Source organism: Macaca thibetana, chromosome 2, assembly GCF_024542745.1.
Source record: "Macaca thibetana thibetana isolate TM-01 chromosome 2, ASM2454274v1, whole genome shotgun sequence".
NCBI lineage: Eukaryota > Metazoa > Chordata > Mammalia > Primates > Cercopithecidae > Macaca > Macaca thibetana.
The window spans coordinates 63,614,677-63,630,480 of NC_065579.1; the positions used below are offsets into that span (position 1 = coordinate 63,614,677).

General features: G+C 37.0%; 1 protein-coding gene across 5 annotated transcripts in view; it reads left to right on the forward strand.

Annotated features, from left to right (window-relative positions):
- Positions 1–15,804, forward strand: part of PPM1L (protein phosphatase, Mg2+/Mn2+ dependent 1L) — a 309,827-nt gene that overhangs the window by 211,101 nt on the left and 82,922 nt on the right. For all 5 annotated transcript variants that reach the window (XM_050779923.1, XM_050779927.1, XM_050779924.1 and 2 more), the window contains one exon: positions 1,976–2,150. In XM_050779923.1, coding sequence (XP_050635880.1) covers positions 1,976–2,150 — 175 coding nt within the window. The remainder of the gene's footprint in view (positions 1–1,975; positions 2,151–15,804) is intronic.

Sequence of the window (15,804 nt, forward strand, 5' to 3'; positions counted from 1 at the left end):
GGGCATGGTGGCAGGCGCTTGTAATCCTAGCTACTCAGGAGACTGAGGCAGGAGAATCACCTGAACCCAGTAGGCAGAGGTTGCAGTGAGCCAAGATCACTCCATTGCACTACAACCTGGGCAGCAAGAGTGAAACTCTGTCTCAAAAAAATAAAAATAAAAAAATAAAGTGTCTTCCACAATTGGAGTATGTTCTTCCATATCTTCTCCTATGCCTATATGATAATACTAAATATGTGTGTCACTTAATTGTACTCATATATATATATGTTGTAGGATATACTATACTTGATATTCTGTGACTTTGATTTTTAACCTCAACAATATATCATGGTATTCTTCCTGGTCAGCACATATAGTCCTATCTCATTTTTTCCAAAGGCTATAGAGGATATTACTCTATAAATGAAAAAAATGGAACCTCTGTTGATTAGCATGTATCATATATATATCAGTATGTATGTTTAATGTATACTTATTTTATTGCATAATTAATAGCTGTACAGAATTTTAAAAATTGATACATTGTAACTTTACATATTTATGAGGTACAGTTTGATGTCTCAATACATGTATGTCTTGTATATTGTTCAAATCAAGGTAGTAAACATGTCCCTTACCTCATTCATTTATAATTTACTTATGTTGGGAACATTCAAAAACAGTTATTCTAGCTATTTTGTAACATAAAACACCTTACTGAGAACCATAGTCACCCACTGTGCAACAGAACACTACGGGGTTTTTATTTTCTGTGTAGACAAGTCTGCCTTACTCTAAGAAAAGATTGCCCCAGAGACCATCTTTTCATTGTTTTTTTTTCAGCGTTTTTATTGTTGTTGTTATTGTGTGTGTGAAGTTTTATACTGGTTGTGAATATAATTTTGAACAATATATGGAGGACTTCACTGACTGATTTATTAACCTTAGACACTATGTGAGTAAAGCAGGACTGTACTGCAAGGAGATGCTAAACTTTTGACATTCCCAAGAGAGAAGTTTTATAAATTTCAGAATTCCCCTGATTTATGCATGCCTCTCTGTCACTTAATTATGCTCATAAAATTCTGCTTAACTAGCACTGGGATTCTTAACTTGGAGAGAAAAGAGTATGCTACCACTGCAACCTACCAGAAGAACATATCAGAATCTTTGGGAAAATCTTTTCAAAATATGCATATCTTCCTTCCTACCCTCTACCCCCAAGTGGAACATGCTTACCTGATTGAAAATCACTGCATGTAATTAGTTGTTACTAATTGGAATGTAACTATCTGGGAATGTGTTGTACAGATAGTGTAAAAGCAAAAAACGAACAGCAACAACAACAACAAACTTGTCAAAGTAAGAATTATATATATGTCAGCTTAAGGCATTTAAGTGGTGAAGAGGTTTTTTTTTTCCCCTGCCCCCCCCACCAAGGTTAAGGGGCTTTGTCTTAAATCTCCTCATTTTCTGTTTATCCCATTATTTCATTATCGATCCTAGCAGAGGACTCTCCTTTATAAAATTCACTTTACAAGAGTTCTTGTGTAAACATTAATGAGTAGAGACTAACAAAACAAAGTAGGGATGTGGATGCCATAGCATGGATGGGGTCATTGCTGAGATGAGTGACTATCTTCTGTATTGTAGACAAGGGCAAGTCAAATTTGTATCCAGCAAAATCACTATCAGGGGCCTTCAGTTCACTATAATAGTTGAAACTCTGAGCACTAATTCTGTGAATATCTAACCAAATCTATCATCTTTTATACCTTTAAACCTAGTAGAAAACTCTTAGAGGTTTGCGATTCTGTCTATTTGAAGAGCACCTTACTGGGTACAGTGGATACTAAAATGACGATGACAAGGACATGCCTGTCTGGAGGGTTGGTTCATAGTGCTTTGAGCTTTCTCTGTAGCACCTGAGGGTAAGTAAAAAGTCTAAGAGGAGAATTTCTAATGGAGTTCTCTCTGTCTGTTTTATCTGCAGACTGCAGCTGAATATGTAAAATCTCGACTCCCAGAGGCCCTTAAACAGCATCTTCAGGACTACGAGAAAGACAAAGAAAATAGTGTATTGTCTTACCAGACCATCCTTGAACAGCAGATTTTGTCAATTGACCGAGAAATGCTAGAAAAATTGACCGTATCCTATGACGAAGCAGGTATGTTTGTTTTTAAAACACACATTTTTTTTTTCTCCTTGCAAAAAAATTTCATTATAAACCTTGGTTAAACTTGGTAAAAGGTTAAGGGCAAACTGGATTCAAAGTTATGTAACGTGGACTAATAGTAAGTTTCTTCTCTGCAGTTTTAGTCTCAAGATGGTCAGAAGATTCCTAAAAATGGATCTTAAATATCAAATACCTTTAAAATTTTGGTCTTTTTTATTGAGCTTTTTTTGGCCTTTTATTAACCGGGTACTCCTAAAGTGTTATTTCAATTTGGATAGCAACTGAAAACTTTTACATCTGAGAATCCAAGAAATGTTATTTGATTCAAATATTTGAGTTAATTTTAGTTGTTTTCTTTTCTAAAGAGGTATTTTTTTTTTTTTTGTCAAACTGTTAAGCTAATCATTACTTTCTTTTCCTTAGCAACTCAGACACTACCACATCAGAGACTTCATCTCACTGCCTGCCATAGGTTCTTCTCATCCAAGGGAGCTTATTAATGAAGTCATGGACAGACCTCCTTATAACATTATTTCCTCCTTATAACATTATTTTAATCTATTATATGATCTGTCAGCTAAGACCCAATTTTAATTAAATGAGTATAGTATTACTTGGAATTATTAAAATCTTTAATAAAATTAAACTTAAGCAGCAGACCCTGATTAAAACTGCTGTACCTCTCCACCTCCCCCTCTCAAAAAAATTGGAGGAAAAAGTATAGGAAAAATGGTTTCTAATGGTCAAATGTTAATGGTATTCTTCTATTAATGCCAAGAACTTCTGTTTCTATTTTTACAAGGATTTTTTAGCATGTATCTTATTTTCTTCATCAGAATCTATGCATGCTCAATACTTTCTTACCACTTGATTTCAAGTTCAAATAGCAAACAGAAGAGCAAATCACACAAAACAAAACATTATAGTACATTCGCCTAACCACTTAACCAATATTTCTAGTTACTAAGCTGCCCCCGTGTATATTCCACCCTCTAACCCCTTCACCTCCCTCTGAGGCAGGATCTATATTTCCAGTTTTGCCCAGGACATCTCTGCTTCTCTGATTCTTCTTTGCTTTTTTTTCGTTTTCCAGACACATTGGCTTTCTTCTGCCTAGCATTTTCGTTATTTTCAATATTCTTCTCATTGGTATTCTTATTCATCTCTTCTCTCATCCTTAATGGAATAAAGTAAGGTTTTGATCAGTCCCAACCAAAATCATATTTAAATATTCATAGCATCTTATAGATCATAGAACTCATATAGTCCATTCACTATGACCATTTTATGGTGAGAAAACAAACTCATGGACTTGCCTGAAATAATGCAGTTACTTAGTTGTAAAAACTGGGACACCAACTTCCTAATTACGAATCAAGCTATGCTTTTACTACACTGATGCAGGTTCTCATTTGCTCAGTAAGCACTTGTTGAATGCATGGCAATATACTAGGCAGTTGGAGCAAAGAGAAAAGCAGTGAAAACATGGAAAGGAATCTGAGATGTAGAAAATAGATCTTGCTTAAAGTCTTGCTGGGGGGCTAAAACATACATGTATGAGCTCTAGAGAAAAATTTCTGAGGAGTTTGGGACTAAATACACCCCGTAATATCTTCAAGTTATTAAAGTTAAGATGAAATGTGGAGTCAAGAAATAGTAGAAATGGATGAAATTTTCCATGAAATTCTGTAGAGGGGGCATTATTTTAAACCTTGAAGGGCAAATGGTGGGCAAGTATTTGTGAAGAGAAGGGGGATGCATTCTAGTGGATGAAGGGGCACAAGGAGACATCAAGGTGAGCATGAACATTAGCTGCAATCACCCACCACTCAAGTTTTTCCTGCCTCAGGAGTAGTTTTCCACTCTCCTGCACTGTTGTTGAGCAGCAACTGATCCTCAGAGGTACACTTGCACATGGCTTTTAGGGGCTAATAGTTTGGCATAGAATTAATCTGTCAATAATGTAGCATGAAACGGTGGAAATAAACACAAGATTGAGAGTTAGAGGATCTAAGATCTAGGCCTTCCCCCAGGTTAATACTGGTGTGATCTTCGGCAAATTAACCTCTTAGAACCTATGTTTCTTCATCTGTAAAATTGGGCTAATGTAATCTCACAGGGCTACTATAACAATAAAATATTATCATGTTTGGGGAAGTCCTTAGAGATCATATTGCAAATGCTAATTAATGCCACTAGTGATGAATGAGAACAGATTTGGACCTTGTCTATCCCTTAAACCAGTGTAAAGTACACCTGACCCTTGCACAACATGGGGGTTAGGGATGCCAATTCTTCATGCAGTCAAAAATTAGCATAAAACTTTTGATTCCCCAAAAATCTTAACTACTAATAGCGTACTGTTGACCAGAAACCTTACTGATTACATAAACCGTCAATTAACACATATTCTGTATGTTATATGTATTTATACCGTATTATTATGACTAGAGAAATTTATGAAAATAATAAAAAAGAGAAAATATATTTACTATTTATTAAATGGAAGTGGACCATCATAAAGGTCTTCATCCTCACTGTCTTTACTTTGAGTAGACTGAACAGACTGCTGAAGAGGAGAGGAAGAACTGGTCTTGCTGTCTCAGGGGTGTCAGAGACAGAAGAAAATGCACATATAAATGGGCCCATGCAGTTAAACCTATGTTGTTCAAGGGCCAGCCGTATTCTAACTTAGTCTTTTCTTGGCATGTAGTGTCTGGGAAGGCAGAGGGGAAGTTTTTTAAGTGATCTTCAGAAGCTTTGAAAAGTCTAGCAACATCTATTTGATAAAACACCCACTCTGAGCTTAGTTTGCCTTTGGTCATCTCTGTATGAGGTGATGCAGGGCAGTGGATGTGGGAGGACAGGCTATGTGTATGCATGAGTGAATGAGTGTCACTGTGTGTTGCAAAACCAAAAGTCACTACCTCCAGCTCCATAACCCATATGTTAATGATTTCAGTCAAAGAAAGAGGATAAGAAAAAAATGTTACTATTTAGCAGAAAAATATAATAATACAAAAGAATTAGGATAGAAAATTGGTAATAGTAGGCCAGGTGTGGTGGCTCATGCCTGTAATCCTAGCACTTTGGGAGGCCGAGGTGGGTGGATCATGAGGTCAGGAGATCGAGACCATCCTGGGTAACACGGTGAAACCCTGTCTCTACTAAAAATACAAAAAATTAGCCAGGTGTGGTGGCAGGTGCCTGTAGTCCCAGCTACTCAGGAGGCTGAGGCAGGAGAATGGCGTGAACCCAGGAGGCAGAGCTTGCAGTGAGCCAAGATCGTGCCACTGTACTCCAGCCTGGGTGACAAAGCGAGACTCCATCTCAAAAAAAAAAAAAAAGAAAAAGAAAATTGCTAGTAGTATCCAATATGTGCAGATATAACCATCCTACAGAGAAGCTTCCTGACTTAGAATGGTTTAATTTAGTAGTTTTTGACTTTATGATGGTGCAAAAGTGATGCACATTCAGTAAAATCTGTACTTCATGTACACCCGTTTTGTTTTTCATTTTCAATATAGTATTCACTAAATTACATGACATTCAACACTTTATTCACTTTATTATGAAATAGACTTTGTGTTAAATGACTTTGTCCAACTACAGGCTAATGTAAGTGTTCTGAGCATATATAAGTTAGTCTAAACTAAGCTATGATGTTCAGTAGGTTAGGTGTATTAAATGAATTTTCACCTTAGGATATTTTCAATTTACAATAGGTTTATCAGGACATAATCTCATTCTAAGTCAAGGAGCATCTGTACTAAGACACTCATTTGCTTCAACTGTTTAGCTTCTTTCTATGCTATCTTAGTTTTGACTTCCTCACATTCTTGATTCAGCTCTCCCAGTTTTAGGAGATAGTTAATTATTAGTTAGAAGATATCTTGGTCTCTAGAAAGGTTAATTTGTCTTTAATACTGATTCACTGATAAATTAGCCTGAGTGACTTAATGACAATTACTGCTATTTGTAGTGTCTAAACTTCTATTAATAAAAAACCAATTAATGAAAAAAACACTTAGACATTTTTCTAAAATCATTGGCTCAGAATTTTTTCACCCTCTCCTTTTTTTCTTTCTCTTTCTCTTCCCATTTAATACATATATACTTTAATGCTTTGCCCATCCACAAAATTCAGCTATCTAGCAACCTTGAATTCAGCAAAGAAATGGGAAGTGAGCAAAAACCATGTGTGTACAACCCTACTGTGTCACAGAACTGTGGACAAGTCCATACAACAGAGGCTTTCAATTCTCACCTAGAATCTATATATTTTTATTTTATATAGTTCTGAAGGTTATATTTTCCAATGTGATATTTTCTTCTATAAAATTCTTTTTCTGACTTAAAGTGTTAAACTTTAATTGCAGAAATGAACAGAAATACATAGAACAGTATAATCTGAGAATAATTGTCAGTAATCTTACTACTGTAAACACTTTGGTATGTTTTCCTCACTCTAAGCATTTTTAAAATGTAGTTGGTATCTGGTAGTTTTATTGTAATTTTATATCCTGCTTTTTGCATTTAACATTATTACATAAGCACTTCCTCATTTCATTAAAGCCTCTTCATGTGAAGATAATTTTAATGGCTACATCATATTCTATTTGAAAGTATCACTCACTCTTATGTTGGACATTTTCATTTTTGTTTTGCTCTTATGAATAATGCTGCAAGAAATAGGGGATTCATTTGTCTGCATTTTATATTACTCTAGAGGATAGACTTCAGAAAAAGTAAGAGTTTAGAATTGAAACAAGAAGGTGGGGAAGGGGATGATACTTGGAGCAGCAACACTGAAAACATAAGTAATGAGAGCAAAGAGTAAATCTATAAAAAGCACTTAGATTCCTGACATTGTACTACACTCAAAGTCATATTAGCATTCACAGATTGTATTATAGAGTTCACATTGTTGATCTTCACACTGGTGACCTTGATTCCCAGAGAAAAGGTTCAATAATGTTTTTTATATTCTGTATATAAAAGCAGGAATTATGTAAACCAGTGTATTAATCCTGTCAGCCTGTGATATGGTTTGGCTGTGTCCCCACCCAAATCTCATCTTGAATTGTAGCTCCCATAATCCCCATGTGTCATGGGAGGGACCAGGTGGGAGGTAATTGAATCATGGGGGTGGGTTTTTCCTGTGCTGTTTTTGTGGTAGTGAATAAATCACACAATATCTGATGGTTTTATAAAGGAGTGTTCCCCTGCACGTGCTCTTCTTGTATGCCACCATGTAAGACATGCCTTTGCTCCTCTTTCACCTTCTGCTATGATTGTGAGGCCTCCTCAGCCATGTGGAACTGTGAATCCATTAAACCTCTATTTCTTTATAATTACCCAGTCTTGGGTATTTCTTCATAGCAGTATGAAAATGGACTAATACAGCCTGCTATAACAAAATACCATAGACTGGGTGGCTGATAAACTACAGAACTTTATTTCTCACAGTTCTGTAGGCTGTGAGGTCCAAGGTCAAGGCACCAGCAGATATGGTGTCTATAAGGGCCTGGTTCCTCATAGATGACTGTCTTTTCACTGTAACCTTACATGGCAGAAGGGGTGAGAGATTTATCTGGGACCTCTTTTATAAGGGTACTAATTTCATTCATGAGGGGTTCACCCCCATGATCTAATCACCATCCAAAGCCCCCACCTCATAATACCATCACCTTGAGGATTAGTTTTCAACATACGAATTTTGGGAGGACACAAACATTTAGACCCCCTTTCTAACATTAGTTTAGAAAGTTTTTCACTCAAATGGTTTATATTTTGATGATTTTAAGAACTAATATGTTTTGTGGTATAGTTGAAAGAAAACTTGGAACCAAAAGATCCAGATTCTATTTCTAGTCTAGCTCTACTGCCAACCATATATGTGACCTTGAACAAGTCACAAACCTTCCTAAAGCCCATTTTCCTCTAAACTGATGGCATGAACAGGGCCTCATAGATGTCTTCTAGTTCTAAAACTATGCTTCTGGTCTTATGACAATGGAACACTCAACTAGCTATAATTTCTGCAAGGCTTCCTGTAGCTATGGCTTTTCTGCTTTTTCTATTGATTTTCTTCTTTCTCCTTACACGGCCACATAATTTGTACCTAATTTCTGACCAAAAGAAGACCATCACTCAGCTTTCATCACATCTGCTCTTGAATATTCCCAGGCATACTTTTATTGGTGGGATGGGGAGTGAAACCGTATGCATCAAGCAAAAGTAGATTTTGGAAGAAGAGATTCTAAGCTATCATTTATGGATCCTCATTAAAATAATTTAGACCTTTTATTGTATTAGTATGTATTAACACTAAGCAAAATTCAGAGTAACAAGTAAGGTGTGGTTTATATTTGATCTATTAATGTTTTTATTTAATTGAAGTACAAGTTTGTGCGCACTTCAATAGATTGGGTTTAACACAGAGAAGTTTTCAAGGAAAGCAGTGGCATAATTTGAGATGAAGAGATCAAAATAGAGTTTTACACTGTCTCAGGAAGCATCATCAACCTAAATATTTATTATGTGTCATAGTGGGCAAAAGTCAAAGGGTTGAGATACCAAGAGAGGGAATCTTTCCTCATATTGTTTATTTTTATGCTGGAGTATTATTTATGTTTCTGTAACTAATCTCAAATTCTGTTTTTAATTATTTTTGAGTTTGGGCATGAATAAATATTCCCTACATATTTCTTTGTTAAGGATTAACTAGTGTGGTTTGTAATGTTAAGGATAAACAGTGTTTGAGGGAATTATGAGGAATTTATTTGAGAGCAATATTTTCTGTCACAGGCTCAAGAACCCTAAGCCATGGGAACAGAAGTCTAGAAACAGGAGTGAAGAGCTGCATATTTTTCCCTTTGGGAAAAGCTGAGTACACCTGCAATGGGTAGAATGCTCAATGGTAGCATCTTGTTGCAGCCCTCAAGATAGTTGCCTAAGTTGCTGCTTAGATCTTCTCAGAGTTCTTAGACCAGCAAGAGCTTTCTGTTCTTACTGTTTAGCTACAAAACCATACAGCCTTCCAATGAGCACATGCTTCTGCAATGTGGAAAATGCACTTACATGTAGAAAGTGAACCAGATGGTGCACATGAGGGAAGAAGAGAGCTCAGCTGACTCTTCCTTGTGTTCCTTGGGGTATCAGAGTTGGGAGCCTGCATATTCATTTGTAAGTGTCAGGCAGTCACATACAGCTTTCCCAGAGAAGGTGAGAAAGGAGGAGCAGCATTAATTTCTCAGCTTTTGCTTTGTGATTCCCTGATGTTGCCCTACCTGCAGGTGAAAGCTACCTGTGGTGCAGACACACCAAGCACTGTAATTTTTGGAAAAATAGCTTTTTAAAAGGGTGGGGGAATGTGCTTTAAGCAACTTAGGAAGTAGCTGGAGGGTTACATCCTATTGAGCTTATTTTATTCTTTTTAAAATAGATGGTACCTGAAAGTTACATCTACATTTTAATTGGGCCATTAGTGTCATAGTAATCAGTAATCTCAAAAGAAAAACCATTTATTGTCATGGAGAAAAAAATTTGAACTTACATCCAGCAACCAAACCCAGGAAAGAGTGTGTAAATTATTTAGGGACTTTTCAGGTTTTCTAAGAACATAAAAAATCTAGTAAATGGCATTTGCAGGAAGTTCTTCACTCCAACAAATAGAGTGAATTTCTCAGTATATTTCTCAAACAGCTCCTAAGGGAAGAAGTGACACTGAGGTTTCATTACTTTATATCTTCAATCAGGACCCCATTTCTTAGCTCAAAAGATATCCTCTCCAGGGACTTTTTGACAAGAATTGGAGAATTTGGAAGGAAGACAAAAACAGAGACCCAAAAGAAACTTATAAAGGGAAGTTCAATATTGACTGTGCAGCCTCTGATACCAACTTCTTAGTTTCTGTAAAAAGATTTAATCTATTTTATTTTTCCATTATAAAAGTAAATAAATATGCTTTAGAACATTTTTTAAATATGGAAAAAGGAAGAGAAGAAGATAACCTTTAATTCTACCACCTGAACATAACCAACATCTTTGGTGTATTTATTTCTTGCCATTTTTCTCTGCTGAGTTTTAATTATTTATGCCAAATTTTATATCTTTTTATTTAACACTTTTAATCATATTTTATGCTGTTATAAACTACTCATAAAGGTCACTTGTAATAACTGCAGTATTCTATTGAGTGGATATACCACAGTTATCATTCTCATAACCTTTTAATATTTTTAATATGATTCCTTTCTTGTGTCCATGTTTCAGTTCTCTTTACCACATAGAATCCCAGAATTTGGGGGTCTGTTCCTTATCTGTGAAAAAAATGAGAATGGTAGTATGATTAACAAAAACAAGACTATTGTAATGCAGACAATTACTAGCCATGTATAATAACAGTGGGAAGAGGGGAGTAAAATAGGTATTCAAAATCCACTTATAAACTGAGAACTTCTTTCTGGCTGATAATATTAAAATTTTTTTTGAGGCTACGTAGGTGACTAATTTACCAATCTTTTTAACCAAGCTGATTTTTTTTTTTTTTTTTTTTTTTTTTTTTGAGATGGAGCCTCACTTTGTTGCCCAGGCTGGAGTGCAGGGGCGCAATCTTGGCTCACTGCAACCTCCTCCTCCTGGGTTCAAGTGATTCTCGTGCCTCAGCCTCCCAAGTAGCTGGGACTACAGGCCTGTGCAACACGCCCAGATAATTTTTAAATTTTTTTAGTTTTTTAGTAGAGATGGGGTTTCACCATGTTTGCCAGGTTGGTCTCGAACTCCTGACCTCAAGTGATTCACTTGCCTTAGCCTCCCAGAGTGCTGGGATTATAGGTGTGTGCTATTGCACCTGGCCTCACCAAGCTGATTTTAATTTCAGTTATAATTCTTACATTTTCCATTTAGACTGTGGAGTATAAAAGCCGAATTATCTTTTGGTGATGGGGAGCAGTAACTAAACAAAGTGACTTTGACATCTGTAAAATAGAAAACTGTTGGCCCCGGTTGTTTGAAAGTACCCAAACATGTAATTTACAAGCCCCAGGCTAGGTTTTTGTCTATGGTGGGACGTTGCATCTCTCTGCATGGTTTCTTCAACTGTAAAATAAGGGTATTGAATTAGATATTTTCTTAAATCTCTTCCAGTCTTAACAATGTATGATTTTTGTCTTCAGTTTACTTAATAGTTATTGGTTCAGTCATTTATTCACTCTGTAAACATTGACTGAATGAGCATCTATGAGCCAGACGCAGTGCCCACCACCAGAAATGCTCAGATGACCACGTGGCCCTTTACTCCAGATGCACAGTGTATGCATTTGTGTTTGTGCTCATGTGGGAGGGCAGGGAGATAGCCAGTAAAAACAGATAACTAGAGTATAGTGGAATTGGTGTTTTAGGGGACGGTAGATGTGCAGAGGAGGAAGAAATTAGGTTTGGAATTGGTAAAGAGTTCTTAAATCAGAAAATCATGAGAGAACCCGTAAATCTTGTGAACTGTTCATCTTGAACTTTACTGTCTGTTGTGTTTTTAAAGGCAGGCTTCGAATAATTTTTGTTTTCTTCTTTGCTTCTGTAACTGTGGTTATATGTTAGTGCCTTATACAGACCAATTCTTGCCTTCTGCCATAGCAACACCTACCACATTCTTTTTTTTTATTGAGACAGGGTCTCACCCTGTTGCCCAGGCTGGAGTGCTGTGGCATGATCTTAGCTCTCTGCAACCTTGAACTCCTGGGCTCAAAGGACTCTCCAGCCTCAGCCTCCAGAGTAGCTGGGACTACAGATTTACACCGCCATGGCTGGCTAATTGTTTTTTGTAAAATTTTTCTGTAGAGACGGGTTCTTGCTGTGTTGTCCAGGCTGGTCTCAAATTCCTGGCCTCAAGCAATCCTCCCACCTTGGCCTGTTAAAATGCTGGAATTACAGGAATGAACCACCACTCCCAGACCCACCACCACATTCTAACTGCTGCTCTCCAACTGATATTAATAAGTTTAGTTTATATTAATATGCTCTCAGCATTGCCTGTTTGCTTATGATTCCTCCAATGTAGAAAAAATGATAATTCAGAATTAATCTTGTAAAAGTGGTATGATAGGAAGGTATTTTAAAAAATCACATTCCCCAACTTCATCTTACCTTTCTAATAGAACACCTCATATCCACTCTGAAAATACATTGATCTAAATTTTATGGTGGGCAGAATTTTAAAGAACTTTGCTGAGAATACCAGAAACCACAAAGGAACACTGATAGAATCAGGAAGTGCCACCTCTAGTGATTGAAACATTTGAACTGGAGCTGTATTTATCTTTCTAATCAAGTTGTCCTTGTTTGCCACAAGGGAAGTAGTGTTACTTTCTGTCTCTGAAGTAGTATTTGATTACAAGGACTGAAGGAAATGTGTACACTTCAAAGAAAATAATTGGACTGGGTGGTCATACTTTAGAGTACATTAGCTATGCAGAGACAGGATGCCAATGCCATCGGTATCTCTTCCTTTCTGTACTATCGGGATTTTGTAAACAAGATTTTATAGACCTTGTTGGAATGTTTGTAATAAATTTTAATGAGATGCACATTAATGGTAAGACCTTCAGTTTATAGAGAAAAATAAAATAGTGTTTAAAGTGACAGGATTTCTAATGTATTATGATGGTCCATTTGTAGTAGTGAGAGTTAGGTAAATGCATCCTTGGTTGACTCTCAGACTCTGAAGATATGTGATCATAGACAGCTGGGCTGCTGTTTAATGTCATTTTGCAAATGTTATGTTCAGTCTTTGGGATCTACTAGACACTTCAAAATTTCATCTGGTAAATTGCCTCCTGAAAGGCACTGTTTTTTAAAGTCACCTTCTAGTGCCCAGAGGAATTATCTTTGTGTTTCTTTAGTTGATAAGGTTGTCTCAAGGCTGTGTGGCTTAGGCCATTTCTGATGAAGCTGGGTTGATAAGGAGTTTCTTTAGTATATGCACTGGAGTAGCTCCTGGATGTGCTCTTGTAGTTCTTTAATCAATCCTGGGGAACTCTAAATTGACTGTGGAGAAATTGCTAGGACACACACTGTTCATTCAACACAAACATTTACTATGTGCCAGGTTCTGGCTAGGTGCTGAGAGTCTAAGAAATGGGTAAAGACAGATGAGTTAGAAGTCTGCTCCCTTTGAATTTATTGCTAATCTTTGACTTCTGTCTCTATGAATGTATTTTCTAGAATTTGTTTCAAAATGATACCTGAACTTAACTGACTTATTCCTTATCTGAGTCACTCTGATTTCCATTCTCCTATCTTAGTCTGCCTCATTCAAGTAAGGAAGTAACACAAATTATATTTTTATTTTTATATCCCTCTTCTTCCCTAAAAGTTTGATTTGCCATTCTTATAATAATAATGTTACAATAAAAATAGATCAAAGCCATAATTAAGGACAAAAGCAAATGTACTATCCATAAAGAATACTAAAGTATAATAATATACTTTAATTAAGCATCTAATTTCTCCTAAGCTTTCTGATAACCAGAGCAAAAAGAGAAACCTAATGAGTTATAAAGTTCTCACTGTTTTAATAGATAAAATAAAAGTTTTTCAGTGGAGACAACTTCTCTTTTGGCACTAAAGGTCATAAAGACTTTATCACAAGGCTTCCTGTATATGGGACATTGAACAACATTGTCTTAGCCTGGGTTCCTCCAGCGTAGAGCCTGAAACAAAAGGCTTGCTTACAGATGATTTATTTAGGAATATCATCCCAAGGAACAGGAGTGAGGGGCACTGGGAATGAAACAAGAAACAAGGAAAGCTAGTATGAGGACACTTACGGAGTTGGGCTCATGTGAGGACAACTGCTGCTTAAGCCCAGGTACCTTCTAAGGTAGCCTGTGAATAGCATCCCAGACCATTTAGCTACAAGTACCACTCCTACACTGGCCAATGGTAGTTCCACAGACATTAACTTCCCTGCATTTCTGGTTTTTGTCAGCCTAAAGGCTGAGTGAGTTCTGTGGGCATCCCATATGTTAGCATCAGGGAAGCTCCAGGGGAGGAAGCAAACAATAAATAGTTTAGTCCAAGACAGCATTTGGGCAGAACTGGTCTCCACAGTGGTGGCAGGAATAAGAGGTATGGGAGCAAGAGAGTATGAAATGGTGCCTAGGAGATGGCCTAGACAAGCTCAACAAATAAAATCTTAACTTCATAGCAAATGCATGTAAGCCCATCTTATGGTCATTTCTTGCATAACAACCATCTATAAAGGCTGAGGGCCAGGCACAGTGGGTCATGCCTGTAATAACAACACTTTGGGAGGCCAAAGTGGGAGGATTGCTTGAGCCCAGGAGTTCAAGATCAGCCTGGGCAACATGGTAAAACCCCATTTCTACAAAAATAAGAAAAATTAGCCAGGCATGGTGGTGTATGCCCATAGTTCCAGTTACCCAGGAGGCTGAGGCAGGAAGATTGCTTGAGCCCAGGAGGTTGAGGTTGCAGTGAGCCGTGTTTATGCTACTGCACTCCAACCTGGGTGACAGAGCAAGACCCAGTTCAACAACAACAACAACAAAAGAAAGAAAGAGAGAGAGAGAGAAAGAAAGAAAGAAAGAGAAAGAAAGGAAGGAAGGAAGGAAGGAAGGAAGGAAGGAAGGAAGGAAGGAAGGAAGGAAGGGAAGGAAAGAAAGAAAGAGAAAGAAAGAAAGAGAAAGAAACTGAAAATACATTATTCATGTTTTTTCAAAGCTCTTGTATTGGACAAGAAAATGCATCTGAATACTCTCTATATTGGACATACTCTATATTGGAATACTCTCTGTATTGAACATGTATAATATAGAGTGTATTCACATGCATTTACAGAAAAATATTGCATATAGCAGAAGATGAAAGAAAAGAGGATGTTTTGTTTGATGTAATGGCTCAACAGGACAGCTTCCCAACTCAAACCTAAATAATTAACTAATCTTCATTTTTATCACTAATGAATTCAAATACCTGGGCCCTTCAACCTGAGTGGCATAGTGAGATGTAACATTCAAATTGGGGTTTATTTATTTGACAGTAATTTGTATTCATTTATTCATTTTCCAACCCACTTATTCCAGTTCAGGGTTACGGGTGTCTGGACCCTATCCTGACAGCTCAGGGACAGCTCAGGGTGGGAACCCACCCTGGACAGGACACCATCTCATCCCACAGTGCACTAACACACACCTACTCAGACTGGAACCATGTAGACATGCCAGTTCACCTAAGGGGCACAACTTTAGGATATGGGAAGAAGCCAGAGTACTTTGGGAAAACTCACACAGACATGGGAGAACATAGAGATTCCTCATGGACAGTGGCCCCAGCCAGGAAACAATTTTTTTTTTTTCATCAATCTTATAGCAAAATGATGTTAAATGAAATGACATTATTCAGTGACCTGCTATATGTAAAAATTAGTTACCTTCCACAGATAAGAAACTCACAAGAGTGGTTACTTTGGGAAGGAGAAGCTGAGGAAGGAGACTTACTTTTTCACTGAGTACTCTTACTATATTGTCTGAATGTTTAACTTTGTCCATGTACTTTGTATTTCTTAAAATTTACAAAAATAAAACTAAACAAAACCCTCCTATTTCCCTCATCTTCAGTACTAGAA